General features: G+C 36.7%; 1 protein-coding gene across 1 annotated transcript in view; it reads right to left on the reverse strand.

Moving 5' to 3' along the window:
* Positions 1-20,423, reverse strand: part of LOC122526869 — a 47,815-nt gene that overhangs the window by 9,614 nt on the left and 17,778 nt on the right. The window contains exons 6-8 of the mRNA XM_043650482.1: positions 13,273-13,391; positions 2,009-2,187; positions 1,097-1,258 (exon numbers count right to left, since the gene is read on the reverse strand). Of these exons, the coding sequence (XP_043506417.1) occupies positions 1,097-1,258; positions 2,009-2,187; positions 13,273-13,391 (460 nt within the window). The remainder of the gene's footprint in view (positions 1-1,096; positions 1,259-2,008; positions 2,188-13,272; positions 13,392-20,423) is intronic.

The following is a 20,423-nucleotide window of genomic DNA, read 5'->3' on the forward strand; positions in this document are numbered from 1 at the left end:
AAAAAAAAAAAAAAAAAAAAAAGAAAAAAGAAAAAAGAAAAATGGACCGAGAGAGAAAGAGAGAGAGAGAGAGAGAGAGAGAGGGAGGATGTCGTTGGGACGCTTGGCGAGCGTTTTTTTTTTTTTTTTCGAATTAAACGATCTCGATCATCGACCACCTCGTTGTATCGAGACCAAGGTGTCACACGGTTTATTTCTGAAACGAAAAACTCATTGGTATTTGAACGAACTTGTTGACCGAGCACACTGGCTCTCGAGCATTTCGAGAGCAAGAGAGAAGAACGTGGCGAACCGAGAGTTTTGTATCTTGGTGTTCTTGTGAATCGGACGCAAATTTGTCGCGCGCTTGATGTGAATTGTATATTTGGAGTGTTTCAAACTATTTCTTTTTTCCATCGTTTTACGTTCTTTTTTTTTTTATTTCATTCCTTTTACTATTGTGCTTTATTTATTCGATGCTATACTCTGGCTTAGTTTGCGTAGCTTTGCTTCTGTTTTGATAAAGGGAAAAGATTTTTCTGAACGTAGAAAATCACTTGTTTCAACCTATATATAAGTTGAAACAATATAATATATATATGTACTATATATATTATACTATATACATACTTTATGTTATATATATATATATATATATATATATATAATATGTAACAATATAATAATACATACGTAACGTATTATATGTAACAATATTATATATATATACTAAACTGTATATATTATAGTATACTAGATACTATATATATAGGAAAGGTTAACCTAACCTAAAACCATCGAGAAAATCACTTGTTTTAACCTATATATATGTATAATATTCATTCAAAATTTCCTCTTTCTCATTTCTCATTTTCAACCTTTCCTTTCATGTCATCGCTCACTTTCAGTAAAACGAAAAATCGACAAAATCCACTGATCCAGTTACTGATGCAAGAATGAACAATTAAACAGAACTCGTTCCATTGGCACGAGACAATGGAAACGCTACAAATATTTGCAGAGAATGGCTGAGAAAGATCCGAGTTTGTTGCGCGACAAATACCGGAATCCTCGCGGGCCATTGGCGGATAAAGTTTACAGAAAGTCTAGTGTTTACCTGATAATTTCCACAGAGGCAAGTAACGATGTGACCGGTTTCAGAGACAAGCAGAAGATGGTCCACGCTCTCCAGGGTCATGTTGCTGACGCAGTTACAACCACTGTCTCCGCACTTGGTCTGGCAAGGGTTGTTCGGACTCTGCTTCGAGCTGCTTTCAACCTACGGGGGGGCAAAGAAACAACAACGGGCGCGTTCACGATTTGGCATTGTGCGACCAAGTGGTTTTCGTGTCGTATGGAACTCGCGCGGAACTTTTACTTGGTTCCAGTTCCAAGTTTCTCGCTGTTCTTCCCTCCTTTCTTGCCAACTCGCCCCTTTCTTTCGTTCAATTCGACGATTCCGACGTGGTGGTAGATTTAAACTTGGATTTTTCTGTGATCGAACACACGAAGATCGCGGGGAGAGAGCGTGATAAGTGCATTCTCGTCGATTCTTTTATTTTATTAATTTTATTAATATAATATACTTTAATAATATTTGATTTTCAAATGTTTCAATAATATAATATGTTTTATGAATTTCATTAATTTTAATATTCGTTAAAATATATATTTAAAAATATTTTTAAAAGTTATGAAAAAAAAAGATGACGGAGAGATATATTCAATAAAATATACCCAAGTACAATGTCAACAATATGGAATATCGATTGGTAATTTCGCTTTCTATTTTTATTCTATCCCCGTCGATAATTTTTTATTTCATTTTCAGTCAATTAATAATAATGCAACTCGTCGTCTTTTTTCTCTCCTAGTCTTCGCATCTTCTTATTTTTTTTTTTACTGTCAAATTTCCAAATTGAATGCACGAAATCCAAGAATGAATCGGCAACGTAACGAGCATAGATGTCTGATTATTCCGCGAAAAATGCCGAGTTTCCAGCGAGTAAACACGATTCGTGGAACTTACGCGGATGATGACCGACTGATTAGCCGCTGGAATGAAGTGCTGCCTGCACTTTATAGGGCCCTCCATGGCGAATAATCGGTGAGGCTCCGGATGTACCACGGTACCTTTCACCGGTGACGTCAGCCCGTAATATTCGACGTCGCACACGCTAGCCGGCTGTTGAGTGCCACCCTCGCGTTCTGAAATATCGACAACCGAACGAATTCAATCGTGGCTGGATGTCGAAAGGATTACAAAAATATCTCCAATGTTTCGAGGATCAGTCAAAACAGCCGAGATAAATAGACTTTGTGGCAAACAGGTTCTTAAGAACTATCTAGGTCTTTGTTTGTTATTTGTTATTTAATCCCTATTTTTTTTTTTTAGGATATTTTTTCCTTGGTTTCCTTTAGATGGAGATTGAACGAGTAGAGAGATAGCAACTTTGGTCGAATGAAATATCGAAGCGCGGTTTAGTCTGATTAATAGAGTGCTTATTCTACTTAAACTGCAGAGTTCTAATTACTTCTGAGAGGAAGATTCATCCTTCTCCCAACTTTTCTTTTTATAATTTACTTTCTTTCAAGTTTGTACCACTATACTTCACACTATAATTCACATAATTTAATATTTGACAATAATTATGACAATAATGTCATTATTACAGAAGCACAAAGCACAGAAAGTCGTGTGCGAATTACTGATTTCGAGAAAGTGTCGTTTGGTTTACAGTCCAGTTTGGTAATTAGTATTTATAGCAAACGTCAGAAACGGTTTGAAAAATCAAATACTCGTTCCAATTTTATGCACGCCAAACTAAATTAAATATACAGAGATTAAAATTTACTGCTCGATACAATAAAGTTTCATTCGCGTGATATTGTAACGCAAACTTCGATAAATTGAACCGACAGACGATTGTGTTAAAGTCACATGCAGGGAAGTGCGTCGCGTCGTCAAATCGATTGCGAGCCCGTTTTCGCGTAATCGAGGCGCGGCGGTCTGTCGGTGCGACAATTTCGTCATTCAGCGTCGGCGAGATGCCGGCTAAATTAGCGGTGCAATTTCAGGCAACGTGAACGATACGTCAAACGCGAACTCGTCACGTTGTAAAAGCTCGCCGCCGCGTTGTTACGCCGGCTAACCAAAATTCTCCTCCGTGATACGACCTCGATGGCAAATAGACGCTAGTGTCAATTGCCAGGCGGTTGTTTCCCGGAAAAGCGTTCAGCAAAGTAGAATGGGACGAAAGTTCGCGATCAGACGAGGTTTTCCACGAACGATCTGCTCCTTTATCCCTACATTTTACGTGAAAAGATAAACAAAATATTAAAAATATCGATCCGTATTCGGATCAATAATTCGTTTAACATCAAAATTGATTAGGAAATGCATTTTCGTAGGATTTCGACGAATCAGTAGAAAAACGAAGATATTATAGATATTTAAAGAATGGAAATATCTTTGTTCTTCGTGGATTCAATAAATCTGAATCACCATAAAAAGGAAGGAATATTCTATTTGAAAGAGTAAAAATATTTCTATTCTTCGTAGAATTTATAATAAATCCGAGTAAACAGAGAAATTTCTGAAACAATAGAAATATTTTCTTCTTCATAGAATTTTAATAAATCTGAATCCATCAGAAGGAGGAAGATATTATATTTCAAAGAGTACAAATATTTTCTTTTTAATTAAAATACGTATCATAGGAGAAAGAATAGAAATATTTTCCTCTTCATAGGGGAATTTTAATAAATCTGAATCCATTAGAAAATGGAAGAATTATTAAAAGGAAGATGTTATGTTTTAAAGAATACAAATACTTTCTTCTGAATTAAAATATTATGATTCTTCCCTCTAAAAATTAAATTTAACTTTCAATTTACCATAGCTTGGACAATCTTCAGTGTTATAAGAATTTTATTTTCGCCAGAGAAACAGAACCGTTTCTCGTCGTTAGTTTTTATTTTTCGCGCAAGTTCTCTACCAAGGGTCGCGTGTATGCAAAGAAACAAGGAAACTTCGCTGCGGGCACACTCCGATACCGCCTATTTCAACTAACTTTTCCGTGTCTCGAACTTCCTTACCTTGCTCCAAGTTTTTTCCCGGAGTTTCGTTTTGAGGACACTTTCGTTTTGCAGGTCGCTTACGTGTGCGTAATGCGTGCTGAAGGCATGATCTCGTGGAACGTTTCAGCGTATTTTCACTTTACGATCGCGTTGAATATATTAAGACCATCGCACGGTGCGATTCGAAAATTTATACGTTCATACATACGTGCGTATATAAAATGATGTTTAAATTTATTTCATTAAATTCATCTCATTCGTAAATTTATTTGAAATTGTTTTTTTCTTCCTTTTTGGATTAATAACACACGTTGTATTGAAAAGACCGTTTGCATGTTTTCATGCAACGATACGATACATTTCATCTTTTAATTACAACGTTAAATATTTATATGAATAAGCTTCATAAAACCGAGCATTTACTTTCCGGATCATTTCGTAATCACAGGATTTTTCACATTTGCGTCAACAAATATTTGCACTATCGATTTACACGATTATTCCAATTATTCGCGTTTTATTATTCCAATGTTTGACGAATTTTCGTTTTATTTGAGTTTAATTAACAAATATTCCGAATTATTTGAATTACCGAGGAGCAACTGGTGTGGTATGAAATTAAACTACATCCGACCGCTGTAAAAAATCGGATATAACGCTTAAATAATTTTTATCGATTCCACCGTGTTTTTTTTTTATATAATTGTGAGAAATCTCCACGAATCTCATCGAATCGTTTCTTATTTCTTCTGGCTGGAAATTAGTTTCGATCGAAACACCTTCTGTGTAATTCGACAGCGAACAGGTATTGCGAAATACCGCGGACTTTTAATTGGTTAAATATTTTCTGAACATAAAGCTACGCCTAATTCGGAGTTGCATTCCCCGAGTTTGCAAAAATAAGAAAGAAGTAACACTCGATTTTCATAATAAATCCAAACAAAAATGCGAAAAGCCTGATGCGAAATTGAGATACTTGCGAATTTTGTCTTTTGCATAAAATTATTTATCTTGTCATTTTTTCTATTATTTTTATGAGAAAAGAAAGAAAAAGGAATATTTTCATCTTCGACCCTAGTAAGTAGATTAAATGATCTTTAAATTCTCCGAAAAGCTTAATTGAATATTGTCAAACGAGGTTTTTGTCTTTTGCAAAAAATTATTTATATTGCCATTCTATTATTTTTATGAGAAAAGAAAGGAAAAGGAATATTTTCATCTTCGACCCTAGTAAGTGGATTAAATGATCTTTAAATTCTCCGAAAAGCCTGACTGAATATTGTCAAACGAGAGTCTGGCAAATTTTGTCTTTTGCCAAAAATTATTTATCTTGTCATTCTATTATTTTATGAAAAAAGAGAGAAAAAGGAATATTTTCATTTTCGATCCTAGGAGATAGATTAAATGATCTTTAAATTCTCCGAAAAGCCTGATTGAATATTGTCAAACGAGATTCTTGCAAATTTTGTCTTCTGCAAAAAATTATTTATCACGTTAGATTTCCTATTATCTTTATGAGAAAGAAAAGAAGAAAGAATATTTTCATTGTCAACTCTAGAAGGTAGATTGAAAGAACTTTAAAATATTCCGAAAAGCTTGATTGAATATTGTCAAACGAGATTCTTGCAAATTTTGTCTTCTGCAAAAAATTATTTATCTCGTTAGATTTCCTATTATCTTTATGAGAAAGAAAAGAAGAAAGAATATTTTCATTGTCAACTCTAGAAGGTAGATTGAAAGAACTTTAAAATATTCCGAAAAGCTTGATTGAATATTGTCAAACGAGATTCTTGCAAATTTTGTCTTCTGCAAAAAATTATTTATCTCGTTAGATTTCCTATTATCTTTATGAGAAATAAAAGAAAAAAGAATATTTTCATTCTCAACCCTAGAAAATAGATTGAAAGAATTTTAAATTCTCCGAATAGCCTGATTAAATAGATTGAAAGAACTTTAAATTCTCCGAATAGCCATATTAAATATTATATACAAAGGAAATCGAGATACTTGCAAATTATGTCCTCTGCAAAAAATTATTTATCTCGTTATTTTTCCTACTGTCTTTATGAGAAAAGGAAGGAAAAGGAATGTTTTCATTTTCAATTTTTTCAACTAGATTAAACGACTTTTAATATCTTTCTTTCTCTCTTGCTGGAAGATTGGACGAATTTATTATCTTGGAGCGTTTTCGCGCGTGGAGAAGAGCAGGGGGGGGGGGCGAAAGCGAAATTCCCACGTTTCGTTTCGTATGCGAAAATTTCGCGAGCGAAGGTCGACGGGTCGGACAGTTTTCCCATATAAGAAAATCGCTCTCTCTCTCTCTCTCTCTCGTTTTCTCTCTCTCTGGGTACATAAAATTTTACGCTTCGATAGATTGTCCTCGGGTATTGCGGCAATACCGATACTAAAAGCGAGGGTCGGTGAATTCGTACGCGAGCGAAATTGTATGGGAAATTGTGTGTGCTCGAGGATCGTGCATTCAAGTCCCTCTTCAAAGGAATATTCAATTAATCGAAGAATCGAGTCAACGTTCGTATGATATCGGTTCGAATGCATAAATGCATAGACGCGTGTCGCGGTTCCTCGATCAATCTGACATCTCCTTATTAACGTTCAGCGATTTCAATGTAATTAAATTAAAATCCTGTCCGGTGTGCAAACAATCTTTCAGAAAATGACACGATATCCCGGACAGTCTGTTAAGTAAATTTCGAAAGGATGAACCTTCAGTTTCGAATGTATATTACTGAGATTTCGATCGATATTTTGATTGAAAGGAAAGAGAGAGAGAGAGAGAGAGAGAGAAGCGTCTAACTTTTATTGAAAGTTTTGAAGAATGAAAAATTAAACAGAACTGAAAAATGTTATTCGAAAATTAAAGAGACGAGGCTCTCGTTCTTCTTTCGCAGAATTGATTTCTTTTTCTTTTATCGTTGATAAAGAAAATTAATCGTTTTATTAATTCTTTTCAGGATACTTTTTCTAACTATAGATTGATGTTACAAAAAGATATATATATATATATATATATATACATAATTAATGACTTTTTGCTCTCCAAATGTTTGATCGATCGATCTGCACAATGTCCTTGATTTATCAGCAAACAGTACCTACTAACGCCATTATTTCGTAGCGCAAAGTCATCGGGGCACAATGACGACGGCCGAAAGAGAGAGAGAGAGAGAGAGAGAGAGAGAGAGAGATAGAGAGAGAGAGAGAGAGAAAGAAAGAAAAAATGGGTGAACGTTAATAACGAGCAAATGACACGAATGGAAAGTCAACATGGCGACAAACTGCCGGCATCGGTTTGACGGTGATTGACGGATGTCCTGGTCGTTCGTCAACGTTATTACGTTTACACGTGGTATACGCGTGTCTGAACACGGCGCGCGCCATTCGATCGATAAGCCCGGCTCCGTGGTTCCATTTGGAAAATATAATCAATGGTCAAAATGTCTGGGAAACATTTGCCGGACGGGTTTGCTGTCGAAACAGCAATTAATCAATATCGTCCAGCCATACGAAATAAAATCATCGATCAAGTAAGATCCGATTCTTCTTTTTATAATTCGACACTAGAACCACCGAGGACCAAAGTAAAAAATATATAAAAATTGAGTCGGAGATATTGGAATGCAAGGAATATGATACAATAATGAATGACGAACTTTCATTCTATTATATATTTTACGAAAATCATTCGAATCTTTGAAAAAAAAAAAAAGAAAAACGCAACATTGCAAGTCCGATAAATTATAAATTGGTCATTTTGACCATTTTGGTAGTTCTAATGTTACGAGAAAGTCCACACGAAAATCGAATGTCACACGAAATCGTAGCAGGTTGCAAGTTAAAAGTAACAAATCCCTTGTTTGCATAATAGAATTCGGTAATAAAGTTTTGCAAGCAGATTTTACAAATTTCAAAGCTGGTTGATTGTCTTACAGTCTTGCTCAAACTAGATAAGTTAGGCAGCATTCAAGAAACTTGTATTGAAACACCTTGAAACCGCTTTAATGGGGTAAATTCGTTATTTACTTCATTTGAAGTATCGTTACAAGTTCCGAATGAAGTTCAGGATCTTTTAATTACTTCTTGATTCGAGGGAAACAATATTAGTCGCTATAGAGTCTCGTTGATTTTCTAAGCGAATCAGTTGAAACGTCGGGGAGATTATATGAAATTTTCTGTATTGTGACTTGTAACTTACAGTAAAGAGCATAATTGTACCAATGACAAGTGAAAAATTGTTGATAATTTCAAACTGATACAACTTCATGAAAAAGAGATGATTTTATATTGTGTAGCTGCAAAAAATGAGGACACTCTTTTCGTGGAAATTTTAAAAATTCAGACACATGTAAAAACTCATTAAAAACTATTTTCTCTCTTTTTTTTTTTTATTAGATCAGAAAACATGGTTTTAAAATTTTCTCTCTGCAGTTTAAAACTCGCTGTACGAGTCTTTTCTTTCACCACTTTATTGAATTTTAAACATTAGAATTTTTCTAATATTCAACAAATAAAATAATGAAAAAAATCGCACAAGTTTGGAATGAATTATTGTAAAGAGAAAACTTCAATCTTCAAAATGATGATGATAGTAAAAAATTATTTCATGTCACGCACGTTTAAATTTTGACAATTTTTAAAGAAACAGAATCCTCTTTTTTCCGCTCGTCACATAAAGCAGAATCATCTTCAAAAAAAAGAAAAAAAACGAACTCACCATTGTCAAATTAAAAACATCATGCTTTAAAATGAGACCAAGTGGATCGTTATAATAATAATTTTTTACGATGTCAATTCAAATTATCAATTGACAATTTTCCATCGTCATCAATTACAATCAATATGGTCTCCTTAAATTATTATTAATTGTTAAATTACGAAATTAGGGTAAGAAAGGTGGCTAAGTAAAAACGAAGGGAAAATGATGAAAAGTCGATTCGCATAAATTGCATCTTTCGTATACTTCTGAAATCTGGTAACCGGAGGTTCAGCACGATTAATCCTGTTCCCGTACGGGGATGCAAGATGCAGGTTTTATCAAATATTCATGGGAAGGCCCGATGGTTTCCATCGTTTATCATTATGCGTCTGCGTCGGCGTAAGATTGATTTTTCGGATGATTGCGCTCCACCGTGAGTGACACGCGATAAATCCAGGCTGGATTATCGATTTCCGTTTGATGAATACCTCATAAAGTCGAATAAAGCTGGCGTTACCGTGTAATGAACGTGTCTTCCTTTGTGCGCGCGTTTTTTTTTCTTTTCTTTCGTTTTTTTTTTTTTTTTTGTTTTTTTTTTTTTTTTTTTTTTTTCGGTTAATTTCGTCGAAAAATTTCGAGCACGCGTCATTATTTTCGCGATTCATCACGATCCAGTTTATCGTATTTATTCTGTCACTTCCTTTCTCGGAAAGATTGTCAGAATTCAGATGAAATTTTCTTTCGTCTCGAAGGATTTGAAAGGAACGGCGTTTCATTATCTTCCCGACGATATTTAGAGCAAGGAGAATTTACTTGCTCGGCGTATACTTTGATCCAAGGTTTTGTTGCTAAGGCAGCATACATGACAAAGGCACTAAGGTAGCGGTATTATGTCAAAGGCTCTTATCTTTGCTACATGATAAAGACGTGATATGACATTGAACGTCTTCCGCCCCTCCATCTCAGTCGAAGAAGATGCTACGTGGAGTCATCAACCACGGAAATTACAAATATCTTTGTCATAGTTTGTCGTCTATTATTTTTAATTGGACGTAGGTTCAATCTGGTTTCTTCCTTTCTTTTTTTTTTTTTTAGACTAAAAATTGACGACGTCTGGCTTTTGTGGAGCAGAGCAGAATATTTTTCTAGATATACACTAAATATATTTTTTATGTATTATTTTTTCTAAATACATTTTCACAGTCTTTCAAATATTAGGGGTACTTATAAGTAATGTCGTTTTTTTTTCAAAATTAATAAACATTGCAATCTAGTGATAATAATTTAACTTATTATAACACGATCTACATTCTAAATAATAGTTATAATCTAGTTAAATATTAATAATATTAATAGATTGAAACTGTATTAACTCTTAAATAAAATAAAATCTTGTATGAAGAAATGAAATTACTTATTGCCTCTAATATTTATTGATAATTCCCTCCTAATCAATTATCAAACAGTAAAGCATTCTCATTTTTAGATTCTTCCATCGCTTGACCAGTGTGAAAGAGAATTTTTCGAGAGAACCAGGAAAAGGAAACTTCACGAAGGACGACAATCAAAACCAGTAGGAAATTCATAGCAATTTAATTGGACCGATAGTTCGGTCTCCTTTCGCCACAACTGGGTAATATAACTGTTCTACTGGATGGCAGACTATAAAAAGGTCCCATTTAAAAATAAAAAAGCTGGAGAATAAACTTCGCGACTAAATTGGTGATGATAATGTTGAAGATCACAAAGGTTGGTGACTTGCATTCTAGAATGTGAAAGATTTAGATCGCGGAAGGAAGATTAATTGAACCCAAATGAAAGCTTATTACATTCAGGTTTTCTTTTTTTTTTTTCTTTTTTCTTATTGATCCGAGTATAAAGGTTTATCTAGATGGATTACGCGATGATTTTATCTTTTAGGGATAACTCGATGATGAAAGCGGTAACGTTTAATATCAGAAAGGAGACAGGTTAATAAGATTTAATATCAGGAAGAAAAACTTGATATTCGGTTATTTAATCTTTTATAACCCTCGTACAATACTTAGGAGTTACGTAATTTAAATTCAATTTTCACTTCGTTAATTTGTACTGTACTATATTTCATTTTAATTCCATAAACGAGCTCGTGGATTCAAGTAATTTTCGTTTTCCCCAAAAATTCAATTAATTCAACTTTTCTAAAAATTCAAACTAATCATGAAATTGAAAGATCTCGTTAACTAAAGGAGACTGTGGATTTTTATAAACACAGTTGAAGAAATAGAAGTTAGAAAGATCCGTTATATTATAACAAATATTCCACTTTGCATATTTATGTATTGTAAACATTATCGCACCTCTCAATTTACCAAACAACTTTCGTGTAAATTTGAGTTAATACTTTTATGAGATAATTGAGACTAGAGTAACATATTAATCCGATTCAAATACTCGATGTCATTTTATCCAATGTTTCGAGTAATTTATGTTTTCGTGACAAACAATAAAACAAATTTATGTCCGCTGGAATGGCGGAGAGAGCCAAGAAAATATCCAAGATTGTGGCAAGACTCGCTAAAACATATTTATGTGTCGCGCGCAACATCCATCAGCTCTGAAAGAATATTTTCCACAACTGGAAAAGTTGTTAGTTCAAAGCGAGTTCAAACGAGTCTACTACTGGGGAATGTAAAGTTATTAGTATTTTTGTACAAAGATAGAAACATTTGATTTAAAATAGTTATTACTAGAAAGTACAATTAGTACTTTTGTACAAAACTAAAGACATCAAATTTTTAAAACAACTACTGCTGAAATACTTGGTAGACTTATTACTTTAGTTATTATTTATTACTTATTACTTATTATTTTAGTACAAAGACAAAGATTACAAAGGACAATTACAATTTAGTTGAAAAAAATTTATCTAATTTAAAATAATTAAAAATTTGGTGGTTTTGTCATTTATCGCTGAAACATAAATTACATCGATACATAAATTGCATCCGAGTAATAATAATTACAGTGGAAATATTAGATAGAATATTAGTAGACAATTAGAGTGATAACAATAGCCTCGAGTATTTTACGCGTTTCCTGGATATCTCGCGAGATACCCAGGTATCGAATAATTTTCTTGTTTATATCCAAAACGTCCAGAGTATTTCACAGCCAATTCAGCCCAGTCCTAGGTCAGATTCATAAGTTCACGAGTGATTAACAAGCTCTTTCCCCAGAATTGTTGTTTTCTCGCGTTTCACGCAAGTTGCAGCGCCAACTACACTGACCGTAAATGCACCTTATGGATAGTTCCGCGTTCATGGCCACGTGCCAACCGGATTACCGTGTGCATGAACGCATCTATATTCATCCGATTAAGGATTCGGGCGGTCCGATATGTCGGCTCGCAGCGGCGGTAATTAGTCGGTTGGTAATTAGCAACCGAGGGCCAAAGCTCTCGGTCGAAGAATCGAAGCCGAAATAATTGATGTATCGTGCGCGTGGTGACCATTCGTTCTTCCGTTTCGTGAAATCGATCGTGGGGCCCACTTCGTTGCGAGATGGTGTCGAAATTTCGCGAAAATTCGCAAAATTCACGGCCCGGTGGTGTTAATTAAAAAAATTTCCCATCGATTTTCTTTTAATTAACTGCGTGCTATTTTATGGCGAGAGGGATGAGTTGACGAGGGACCGGGGCCACGTTGAAATTTTAATGGCGGATCAATGCCATTCTTTCGTTACAATCGAGCCGCGCGCCGACGGAGGAAAAAGTTAAATTGGATGAAAATGGCCGTTCTTGGCTCGAGTGTGACTCGCGATCTCGTATTAACATATGAATCGCGCTGCGATCAGTCGCCGCTTTCATCCGTTTAATTGAACAATGAGCGCTGATGACGACGCGTGCGAATTTGTCGAGCGAAAGAGAAAAAGGGTAACTGGTTCGTTAGCCAGAGTAAATATCTCACGTTGCTCCTCATCGATTCATTACGCGATCTTTAATTTAACCTCCGCTGCCGAAATCGTTAATCTACGAACGCAAAACAAATGTTCAACCACGGATTTCCTTCACACTTCGATGCATTTGTTCAGACAAGGATTTTTCTGCATTTGCGAGCACGAAAAACATATGAAAATATCAAAAGTATAAATAAATTTGACGACATTTGAATCGCAAGAGACACATTTTTCTGTTCACGTTGTTTTTTTCGTCGGTATCTGTATTAAAAATACGAGTGTACACAAATATCGATGTACAACGTTCGTGAAGGTCGCGTATCGCGGCTGTCGTTCAATTTCCATCGAGAGAGCCGAACGAAGAAAAATGAAAGAAAGGAAGATTTACTCCTTCGTGTGTACCATTTACGTATGTCACAGTTCCAAGTGTCGAACGTAAACCTGTTGCCCATTAGGATTCGAAAACCGACGAGATCCCATTGAAAACAGCGATATAACGATCCTTCCCAGCTCTTTTTATATGCTCGCGTCGTTCGAAAAGATGTGAAAGATAGTCGGCTTACCATCGTGGAAGTAATAAGAGACGTCCATGTATTCCTCGTCGGCCGGGCTGTTGGCGCCTCGTCTGAGAACGACCGTCATGTCTCTGCCATTAGATGAGTACCTTTTCGGCTCGACGTACCTGCAAGAAAAACGAAGAAGAAAAAAAACAAGAAAAAAAGTGAAGCGAAAGAAAGAGAAATAAAGGAACGAAAAAATGGGAGGGCAAGAAACGAAAATAGAATCTGCTTTTACGCGGTGGCCATCTTGGCCCCAGCAGGCAGGCAGTAATTCGTAAGCCGTGGGTAGGTTAGGTTAGGTGGTAGAAAGGGATTCGCGTCATTTCTTTGCGGGGAAACACGTCGTTCCGCGGAGACCGGCTGTAAATCACAGCGGCTGCTATCAGAAATGTCGTAAAGCTCGCGGATGTATCTTCTATCTTCCATCGGATACCTTTCGAACGGATGCTCCCTGTAGTTTCAACGAAACCCAACCGTGTGTCGCTCGGAGCTACACGTACATGTTCTCGCGTTTCTAGGAGGAAACTGCTTCTTCGAGGTCCCCCTTATACCGAGTCAATGTCATCAACGAATAAAGAAAGTTGCGTGGATGGGTAGAAATGACAAGTTACTTGATTATTTTATTTAGCATAATGTTACAAAGTTGCAAAGTTATACAAGAAAATGATTCGTAGATCTGTAACTCGTAACTTGTAATATCATTGTGTCAACTTGGAACTTGTTAGTTTAACTTTCTAGGAATTCTTTTATATCATTAGTGAAGATGTGCAAGTTAGAACTGATTGGTATTAATAAATTGTTGTATGTAACAGGCTTGATGAGAAAATAGACAAAGTTGCGTAGGAGGATTTGAGAAATCACTCAGAGTTACTTGATCACTCTAAAAAATATAAAGTTATAAAGAAGAAATTTATGGATCTTACTAGTAACTTGTTAATACTATTATATTAATTCTCATTCATTAGTATTATTACTGTGACCGTTTTTTGGAAGTTTCGAAGGTGAAGTTCGTTTCGAAGAAGTTTTCGAAGAACCTGTAACTCGTAACTTGTTATTTTATAACTTATTATTTTATAATACGATCAATTAATTATCGTTAATAAGAAGGCAACGATAATTTCTGAAAATTCTTTTTCGCTAATTAAACACCCTTAACTCAGACAACAGGCAACTAAATCAATCTCATTCTACGAGAGTATCAAAACATCATCTTCGTTAAAAACCTAAAGTCGTTCTCGAGATTTCTACAGCAAACTAACAGAGTAAAAATACAGAAAAAAAATACCAACGTGTATCCTGTACCTGGAAATGTAGGAGCTTCAAGCCACTAAAGGACTATCCATTCTCTCTCCCCATAGAGATATAAAAATCTGCCATTGTCAGTTTTGGCGTTTCTCGGCAGTCGATAATAGCGGAGGAACGTCGAACGTCTTTCGACCTGAGTCGCTTCTCCGAGAATGCGGCCGCGTGAATAATAAACGTCGCGTTTGGCACGTTTGCTCAACCAGCTATTATGAATAATGTTCGCTTCGATTTGTTCCACGAAGACTCTGAATAGAATTCACAAGGATTTTCCGGCGCGCACATCGTGTATACGTGTGTATGTGTGTGTGTGAGGGAGGGAGAGAGAGAGAGAGGGGGGGGAGAATGGAGGAAGAGGAGGAAGGAAAAGCGAAGTCCTCTCGCAGCCATCGTTTTTCATTTCTCATCGTTTCTCTTTCTCGTACCTCGTTCCCTTTATATCGCTAAGTCGAAAGCCCGAAGGAAGATTCCCGTGAATTATGAAGCCGGCGCCTTTATGTCAAAGAGGTACGTCTCACCATACTTGACAAGCTTACGTGTGCCGAGGCTTGTACACGCTGTAAGTTGGGCAAGTGGGTGGCACAAAGCGGCATGTAAATTTTCCACGTCGTTCACTTCCATTTTGCTCGGCTCGAAGTTGTAAATGGACGTCCTGGGAACGGTGTCTCGCGATAACTCGCGCCTGAATCCTCCATGAGACAGCGATATAGTGATAAGTCAATGTTTGCCGCCCGGGTTTTGTCCCGTGGTAACCTCTTGCCGCATATCATACGACGATTATTAATAGATGGAATGAATTTCGGAACGCAGTTTTCAGTCTGGGATATTTTATTCGAACGTGGTTGTTCGGTAAACTTCGGAATTAAACGATGAAAAGAAAGTGGATAGGAAATCGCATTAAAGTGTACAGGGTGTTCTGTGACACGTGGGGAGTAGCAGAGGATGAGTCCTCGTGAAAAAGTATAGTCGAATAAAATTTTCCATCCAAGGCTTCGTTCTCGAGGAAATCGAGTTTGAAATTTTATCAAAATTTCTTTTTACCAAAGTGACGAAACATATTCAAAGTCAATGTTTCAAATTAATTTTTATCAAGCATATTCAAAGCTAATATTTTGATCATGCGAATCTCCGAAATGTCTTGAGAATAATTTTTCAAACAACAGAAGCTCAATGCAAAAGGAGAAATTAACCACTTGCACTGGCAACTGATTGCGGACCATAACGAGTGACCAAACCGTACCACAACAATTCGTCGCTTTCTTTTTGAACTCGTCGGTACGATATCACCGGATATCAAAATTATTCAAAAGTAATAAATTTATTATTTGTTTAGCCTATTTTGTTTTACTTAAATATATACTTAAAGCTGAGAAAATATTACAATTTTGGAATAAAAAATTCTCGACGTGCGTGGCACGTCATTCCAACGCAACAGGTTAAGTATGAAACTTTGATGAATGTATAAGAATTCGCAAGTCGAACAAAGTTTTCTATAAGATTAAAAACTATAATGGAAGTGGTTCTTCACAAATAAATCTAAGGAACGTATGTAAAATCTGCGTGGACGTACGAAACATCGCAATAGTATTTTAGAAACATTATGTCAAAGATTTTCAAAGAGCCTCCAGAAATCTTCTTTTCAACTTTCAGGACACTTAAATTTTTCAATACAGCGCAATGTTCGCGATATATTCTTTCAAATTTTTCTTTTTCTCCTTTTTCAGATATCAGGGACGCGGATTTTCAAAAAACTTCGAGTTCCTTGAAATCCTTTAAACTCTTGGCATCGCAGAAATGTCCGACCAACCCTCGAAAGGTAAAGACATCTCCAAGTTCCGCAGCTCTGCGAACTTCCGAACTCATCCAATTCATAATATCCTTTAGATCCTGCAATATCCCATAGATTCACCGAGCCGGTTACATCGTCTCTGAGAGTTACTTAATGAGTTTCGAGGATACAAAAGCGTGCCTCGAAAAATTCACAGCATTCGGTCAGGCATCGCGAGGCTGTGAAACTTCATCTTCTCTTTCTCAAATTCGCGTCTTTGATCTCGGGCGATATGATTTTTGTAATTGTTAATTAGCGAAACACCAGTCTGGTTTATCAAATGTTTAATAAATCGGTACATCGTGTTTTAGAATGTTGTTGCAAAGGGAGGACTTCGCACTTCAAATTTATGCTAGATCGAGTCGCGAGACAAAATGTTGCAATGTCCACAGAGACGCTCGAATTCCGTAAACTTTTCGAAAATACTATAAAAATATCATGTTCGTTTCTTCACTAGCTGCACGAACTTTTTAAAAATAATCTCAATTCGTTTTCTAAATTGTTCACAATGAAATTTAGCGTTTCTCCGACAGCGTATGTAATGTGAAAACAGAAGATTAATTAGGTTACGGTAACCAGTATTTGCCAAATATTGTAATTTTAACCGCGATTACGCTGCGCGATTGTGAACGAGGAAACGCGAGCTGGTATCCTTGATTAAAAACTTGGAAAAAAATTTGTAATTGCAGGAACGTTTGTTAATGAGTGGTAAACAAGCGTAAATAACGAAAAGGGAGTTTTAAATATAATTTCGCTCGAACGAGAAAGTTGTGGCTTCGTGCATCGAGGAACCACCAGGTATAACGTCGCCGTTATTTATCGAAACAAACGAGGAACCGTTGAAACTTAAAAAAGAAGGGAAACGATAATGAATAAAAAAAGAAAAAAGAGAGAGAAAAGAAAAAAAGGAAAGGGGGGAAAAAATAGGAGGGAAATGTGACGAGCATTGCGAATTGAGTTTCACGGAGAAAACGAACTGGGGCGAAACAACAAAAACTCGTTGAAATTTCATTCGCGAGCCGGGCATACATTACGACGTTACGAGCGCATAATGCTCCAGCGAAAAATTCGATTCTTCCTGCCGAAATTTCGTTATTGATTTCCCACGAGTTGCATGATGTCCGTAACGTTCTCGTTCTTGTACTTTGACGTTTAAACAATTTAATAACGCATTTCATTCTCCGTTGTCGATCCTCCTTTCCTCTCACCGCTCGATAGAAATCCGATTATCTCGGAATGTTTGATGAAAAATAACTTTTATTCGAGATTTCTATAACTTTCTTCTGCCATTTTGCATTTTAATCTCTCGCTGATTTACACTTCGGTTCATTCAGGGGAATCTTTCGACAAGAAAAAAAAAAAAAAAAAAAAACAAAATGGTTCCACTTGGTGAAGTACTTCGTATCGAACGAGTCGTTGAACAGTTTGTCAGAAAAGATCGCGTCGGTGTTTCGCTTGGAAGCGAGAGATCAAGCGACCCAGTTGGCTCATTTTCAACTTTCATTCGCGGATTTTGGATATGCGAACGTCGCGCGAGCTCGACCGGGTGGAGAGGGGGATGTGAAAGGGTGTACTTTTCTCCCGGTGTGTACTTTTCCTGTGCAAATCAGGTCGGACAGGGGGAACACAGCAGAGTCGGATTTCCGGGTGACTTGCTCGAGGAGATTGTCAGACACCGATCGTGGCTCGTACGTCACTCAAATGAGATTTTAGCGCGTGCTACACGCGCCGACCGTCATATCCACCCCACGTCTCGCGAAACTTCTTTCCTCCTCCATGCAATTTGCATGAAGATTTTCCGTTTCATTCGCACGGAGCTGTCTTTTTTTTTCCTTTTTTTTCTTTTCTTTTTTTTACTTTTTCCCTCCCGAAGACGAGTTCATTCACTCTGGACTTACTCGTTTTCGCTTTTAGCGTTCCCTGTTATTCTTCCCAACGCATTTTGTGTATCTTCTGTAATTAAAATCTCCTGCCGGTGTTTGGATTCAAATTGCATCGTCGAGCCGTATTTTTGTGAGTATTTCCGCGGCTGAGGAAATGGAAGGTAAACAGGAATTTCCTTCTATCGTTGAATATTATATAATTAGCAGTGCTACTCTTGAACATTTCAATCCTAATCTTTACATTTTTCGTCAACGAATGAACGTTCTAGTTGTTGTTAAATTAAAGTTGTCGATTAGAATATCGTCCAAAGTTGTGAAACTGAGGAACGGGAGGGTCACTTCAACGTCTAAAACCGAGTTAACAGCACTTTATTGCATGGTATGATTGCCTCGCTAGTTATGTCGACCATTCCATTTAAGTAGTGCATTTATATAATTGCCCGGGACAGTGTCGAAGTGCAACGAAGTAACAGTTCACGCAACAATCGTTGTCGTTCCGACAATTTATCTGTCGCGTGAAATGTCGTAATTTGTGATTCGTCAATCTTTGACTGATTCTCAGTTACATGCTTAAGATGGACGATAGATTTCGTTCAGTGGTCTCTAATTTTAATAAAACTTCAGTATGAATTTTAATGCTACGTGCGAATTTTTAAAGCTCGTTAACACATTTGTATATTATATATATATTATACATATACTCAGATGATGAATCAGATTTTATTCTCAGTTATATGTTTAAGACAGACATTTCTTAACTTTTAATAAAAACGTCAGTATGAATTTTACCCTACGTGCGAATTTTTAAAGCTACGTCATTTAGTGTTTCCTTTCAATAAAGTAACAAACTAAATTGTCCTTTGTCACATCTACTGAGAATCGTTTCATTTTGCAACAAGTACAGTAATAAAACATTCGATGACCACGATCGATCTGTCCGCGAATAAATTATAACAACACTCCGTGTACCGTCTCAGGACCATTATACCGACAATTATCCTAAATTTATTCCATCGTCCTAACCAAACAACAGACAATTAATTATCCGGAGGGACAACGACGTAATAATCTCGGCTTCTTGACAATCGGCTTTCACTTTCGCTGCCTGGCTCCGAACGAGCTGCGAGTCGAACGCCAAAGTAAACAGTTCTAATTCGACGTGGAAACAATGGCGGCCGAATCGCCGGCTTAATCCAATGCCGTGCCGCGTCCACGCTGATCGCCGATCAATTATTATTGACCGTGCTGGAAATTATACGCGCGGATCCTCTCGTCTCGTGATTGTTTGCCATGTGTTGCGAACCTGCTCGGTCGCGCGCGCTTCGTGACAGTTTATTTCGTCGAAAGTACTGTGAGGACTTCGATGATCATCCGTGCAGCCGTGGAGTCGCTTCATTAGCTGTCCTCCTAACGGACGGTGTGGCGGCTTTTAGTTGGTCACTGGTGCCGGCGCGGAGATTAAATTACTCAACAACCCCTTCGGCACCCTCGATTGATCCTCGATCTATCTCGTCCATGCATGGACGCGGATTAAACGGCGCGTGGCTGTATCCTATTCGTACGGATAATCACGGCCATCCCTTTTCATGCTATCACCTAGCGGCTACTGTCGAGGACGGTGGAGTCGAAATCGTACAGTTTTCACAAGTGGGCCTTTTCACGGTGAAACTTGCTCGTTTCTTCCTTCAATTTCAGATGTAGAAATTGAAAAGGGAGATACTGGTTCAACTTCATTGTGAATTTCGGCGGCTGGATTATTTTACGTTGCTTCAATGTTTTAAATAACGTCGTAAATTATCTTTATTAAGGTCAAAGTTGATTGAAACGTTGATGGCACATATTTAAGTAACTTTCTTCTTCTTCTTCTTCTTCTATTTTTATTTATTGTCGCATCGACAGCGAGATCATTAGCGACGACGGTGCCATTAGATATGTGTGTAGTAGTTTATGTTTTTGAGATATTCTAATACTCTTTGTATGTCATTTTGAGAAGTTTGTCAGGTTTATGTCTGCGTATGATTCCGTATTTTTGTCTTTGGATTTCTGTGGTGTGGCATTCGTGCAGTATGTGGGTTATTGTTAGTGGATGGTTATTGCAATGAGTGCAGGTGGGTGGTGTAGTTTTTTTGAGTTTGTGTTCA

Source organism: Frieseomelitta varia, unplaced genomic scaffold (genome assembly GCF_011392965.1).
Source record: "Frieseomelitta varia isolate USP_RPSP 00005682 unplaced genomic scaffold, Fvar_1.2 scaffold_201, whole genome shotgun sequence".
NCBI classification, from domain to species: domain Eukaryota; kingdom Metazoa; phylum Arthropoda; class Insecta; order Hymenoptera; family Apidae; genus Frieseomelitta; species Frieseomelitta varia.